The sequence below is a fragment of the Microcaecilia unicolor genome, chromosome 11, assembly GCF_901765095.1.
Source record: "Microcaecilia unicolor chromosome 11, aMicUni1.1, whole genome shotgun sequence".
In the NCBI taxonomy this organism is placed as follows: Eukaryota; Metazoa; Chordata; class Amphibia; order Gymnophiona; family Siphonopidae; genus Microcaecilia; species Microcaecilia unicolor.
In genome coordinates, this window is record NC_044041.1 from 59,146,749 (window position 1) to 59,152,053 (window position 5,305).

Sequence of the window (5,305 nt, forward strand, 5' to 3'; positions counted from 1 at the left end):
CACCCCAGCCAGTCAGGTTTCCAGTATATCCACAATGAATATTCATTGACTTTCCCCAGTAACTCTGATTATTTTGAATATTTAACAATTCTTTATTTGTTTATTACACCATCACAAAGATACAAATCTGTAAAAACTCCCTTGTCTTCACTGCTTCAATCATTCATACCATGCACCACACTACACTCTAACAAAAAATACACAGTATGAGCAATTCAAACTGTATGCCACCGATTGAAATCCAGCCTGTGTGCTGACAATGCTGACAATACTGTTGTCACTACATACTCTGTTTTATCCACTGAGCACTTGTGTGCGAGCAATAGTTCTGAAATGTTCAATCTAAAGCCTATGAATATTCATGAGATAAATTTGCATGGAAATCTCTGGGAACCACTGGTTTAAGGATAGAGGAGGAAAAAGCTCTTAACCAAGGGGCAGATGAGTGGGGATAGAGTTGTACTGAAGGCGAACACCTGCACATGACACGTCTAGTACAGGGGTGTCCAACTTCGGCCCTCGCCAAGTCGGGTTTTCAGGATTTCACCAATGAATATGCATAAGATCTATTTGCATACAATGGAGGCAGTGCGAGCTAATAGATCTCATATATAGTCTTTGGGGAAATCCTGAAAACCCAACTAGATTGTGGCCCTTGAGGACCGAGGTTGGACAATCTTGCTCTAGTGCCAAAGGGAAACCTACTCACACCCCAAAACTGTAGGGTGCTCACAGCTATGCCTCAGTTATGCAGAGCAGTAATGCCAGAGTATAATAAGGGACAGTCAGAAAAGGGACACGTAAAAGTGGAAAAGGATGGAAGAGAGCTTGAAGCCAGCTTGTTCCTGTGCCAGGACAATGCACCTCCATATGCCCTGGAACACTCCCACTCTCCCTACTCCCTAAATTAGTTTATATGTTTACACTTATCAATAGAAATCAAACAAAATAAAACATGGAAAAGAAAATAAGATGATACCTTTTTTATTGGACATAACAATACATTTCAGCACAGGTGCAGTATTGGACATCAGGCTGTATAAAAAAGGTATCATCTTATTTTCTTTTCCATGTTTTATTTTGTTTGATTTCTATTGATAACCTTAAGAGTGGACTAACACAGCTACCACACTCCTCTACTTATGTTTACACTGAGAGCACAGGACTCAAATTCTTGGTTGCATAAAAATTTATTTATTTATAAAAAAAATAATAGGCGATTTCTCTAACTTAATAACTGCTACAAAAATAAAGTGAAACTCTCAAAGTTAAGCGATGAAATTGAACAAATTTTGAGAATAAACAGCAAAACAACTCTCATTTTAATAAATGAAACTTCATTACAGCATGTGAGGTCAATCAGAGGAGGAATGACTGAGGATCCTTCATAATGCGTGAGGTCAGTGAGGAGAGGAATGACTGATGCTCAATCGTAATATGTGAGGTCAGTAAGAGGAGGAATGACTAAGGATCCTTCAAAGTGTGTGAAGTCAGTGAGGGGAGGAATGACTGAGACTCAATCGCAATGTGTGAGGTCGGTGAGGGGAGGAATGACTGAGACTCAATCGCAATGTGTGAGGTCGGTGAGGGGAGGAATGACTAAGGATCCTTCAAAGTGTGTGAAGTCAGTGAGGGGAGGAATGACTGAGACTCAATCGCAATGTGTGAGGTCGGTGAGGGGAGGAATGACTAAGGATCCTTCAAAGTGTGTGAAGTCAGTGAGGGGAGGAATGACTGAGACTCAATCGCAATGTGTGAGGTCGGTGAGGGGAGGAATGACTAAGGATCCTTCACAGCGTGTGGTCTGGTCAGTGAGGGGAGGAATAACTGAAACTCTATCACAATGTGAGAGGTCAGTGAAGGGAGGAATGACTGAGATCCAGTTGCAATGTGTGAGGTCAGTGAGGGGAGGAATGACTAAGGATCTTTCACAGTGTGTGAGGTCAATGTTGAGAGGACTGAGTGAAAGCCTATCCTAGTGTCTGAGCCAGTGATGGGAGAAATGAATGAGGCTCCTTCATGTTGTGTGAGGTCAGCAACCACAGGTATGAGTGAGGTTACTTTCTAATTTAAGACATCCCTAAAAATCATGATTTAAGAAATATGAGCATTGTTTTCATTATAGAGACCTACTAGAAACAACTAGTCCTAAACGTTACCACATTCACAGCTCCTTGTCAAATGTTGCAGATGTTTGATGCCTGTCATTATAACTCCAAGGAGCCTGATTTGCATTGCTTCCTCCATAAAGAAGTTTGTTGGGGTGACTCAAGAATGGAGAGTTCAAAGACAGTCTTTCAAGCTCTTCTCCACAGAAAACTGACCTCAGAGCTGGTGGTTAACCTCCCCTGAGGTTATCTTTGTTCCTCTTTTCTATAAATAGTAGATAGTATAATCCACAGCACAGTAATAATCTGCAGCATCTTCAGCCCGAATGTTTGCAATAGTTAAAATACAGGCATTACTGCAAGTGTCTTTGGTAGCAGAAAAGCGACTGGAGACTCCAGAGCCCTGGTGTTTTGTTGAATCTGAGTAATGAGTCAGCAGGTATCGCGGTGCACTGCCTGGTCTCTGTTGGTACCAGGATACATAGTGCTCAGTGATTCTGTATCCAATCTCCATCTTGCAGAACAGCTGGACAGTCTGTCCTGGAGACACGTGCTCCACGGCTGGCTGGATCAGCACAGGCTGTGAACAGGAGCCTGGAAGAAAGGGACATGTGTGAACATATCTAGAATCAGTGCCACCGTTACCTAGGGAGCTCAGGAAATTTCTTCACTCCCTCACTAGAGGTTTCTCAGCTGGTGAAATTACCACCTCCAAGCCCCATTAGTTAACCTTTTCAATGATAAGCCTGTACAAATGAATGGCCAGTACTTCTAGAGGGAGGTCCATTCTGTATTTAAGGGGCAATGATGTGTGTAAGGTGTAACTGTCAACTCCTCTTCATGAAGAAATCTCATTCACAGAAGGGCAGTTACTCATCTCCATAGATTCCAATGTATCACCTTCCTAACCACAACACTTACATGGCATCCCTCTCCTAATCAGTGACACTCACCTCCAGGGATCAGAATAGCTTCCTAACAAAATCACTCACTTCCAGAGGATTCAATGGTAACATACTCCAAACCATGTCACTCACCTCAGGAAACTCCAATAAAACCATCTCCTAACCACCTTCCTCACCGCCAGAGATGCCAGAGACATCATGCTTCTAACCACATCCCTCACCTCCAGAAACTCCAAGGACATTATCTTCTGAACCATGTTCCTAACCTCAAGAGACTCCAGGTGCATCACCCTCTTAGCCATCTCTCTCACTTCCAGAGACTCCAGGGTCATTGCTCTCCAACCACATCCTACACCTCCAAAGACTCCAGGGGGAATCACCCTCCTATCCATAGCACTCACCTCCAGAAACTCCAATGGCATTATCCTCCTAACCATTTCCCTAACCTCCAGAGACTCCAGGGGCATTATTCTCCTAGCCACATCTCTCACCTCCGAGAATTCAGACACATCACCCTCCTACTCTCACTATAATAAACTTGGGTTCAAAATAAATTATCTTTTTTTATATATGCACTTTAAAAAATACTATAAAGTGTTATAAAGTGTTTTAAATGTGCTCAGACCATACCGTTTACACCCATTATATCCCCAAGAGGAATATGTGGTGGTGTCACAATGGAACCATCATTGCACATACGATGTTCCACCTCCTAATATTTGTGTATGTACATACAGCTGAGCCCAAGTAGATCTTTATCACCGGTGTATGCATATATCTATAATAAATATGTATAGGTCATAAACTACTTACATTAAATACTATTAGACTTGAGCTCAAACCTCCGCCCATAAATTATGGTGCATTCCATATTACCATCTGATACATGGATAATAGATAATAGAACATACAATACAACATTTGTTTGAACCTAAAGGAGGTATATGTTAATTCATGACACCCTGATCTCACTTCCCCCACATATCTTACATAAACCAACCCACAATGCGATATACACATATATTCACACAGTTATTTCACTTCCCTTGGGGTATATTGTGCTCGTGCTTGTGCTTCATTAAAATCACATATCATTCATCCATTCCAATCTTGCCATCACAATAACTGCTCCCTTTAACTCTGGCCGAATTTCAAAAGTCTTCATCAGAAAGGGAAAAATGCTAATCCTTTAAACCAATTTACAGGCATCATAAATCCCCCGGGTGGGATCGCCTCTGGAACCCTTCTTCACTCCACGGAGAGCGTCTGACGTCATATCACCCTCCTAACCACATTCCTCATCTCCAGAGACTCCAGGGCATTACTATCCTAACCACTTCCCTCACCACCAGAGACTCCAGGGACATCACTCTCCTAACCATGTCTCTCACCACAAGAGACTCCATTCTCCTAACCACATCCCTCACCTCCACAGACTCCAGGGGTATCACCTTCCTAATCACTTCTCCCACCTGCAGAGACTCCAGGGACATCATCCTCCTAACCACTTCCATACATCACCCTCATAACCATGCCCTCAGCTCCAGAGACTCCAGAGGCATCACCCTTCTATACATGTCCCTCACCTCCAGAGACTCCAGGAGCATTACCCTCCTAACCACGTCCCTCTCCTCCAGAAAGTCCAGGGACATCGCCCTCTTAACTATCATTCCAATACTATGAAAAGCAGAAGTATGGCTCCCAGAATACATTGCAATGTAATTCTTAAAACTTGGAATGGGATTAAGCAATAAAATACAGCTGCATGTACTCACTGACCTGTCAGGAGCTCTCCAAGAAAGAAGAGAGCCAGAACAGAAGGCCCCATCCTGCTGGGATGGGAGGAGAAAGATTATTGCAGGGAATGAGAGCAAGCCTTGTACCTCTGGACCCAGGCTTGCAGACTGCCCTCGCTTGAACCCTGCAGAGCCCTAAAATGTCAGGCTCAGGTGACAGGCATGTAAGTCACGCAAAGTATATTGTGTAAAAGAAGTGTGTGCTAAACCCTTTGTCTTGTCTTTTCAACAGTCAGGGATGACCACATTCAGTCACAGGTGGATCCTGTTTGTCACCATCTTCAGTGGAGTGAGAATTCTGTACCTGACAGAGCAGGACATGCAACACACCGCAGAGGAGGCTGTTATAGTCAACTTTACATGAAAGGAGGCTACTGTATTGACCTATATCAGAGAGGGGGCTGTTATACCAATCATCTATTCTGGGGAGAGGGTTTCTAAACTGATCTATACCAGGAAAGGAAGCCACTACACTTATCTATACCAGGGATGGGGG

General features: G+C 43.2%; 1 gene segment (V, D, J or C); it reads right to left on the reverse strand.

Moving 5' to 3' along the window:
* Window positions 1-1,527: 1,527 nt before the first annotated feature.
* Window positions 1,528-4,949, reverse strand: LOC115480331. The segment is given in 2 exon segments: window positions 1,528-2,702; window positions 4,793-4,949. Coding segments are annotated over 2 exon segments (378 nt in total).
* Window positions 4,950-5,305: the final 356 nt, after the last annotated feature.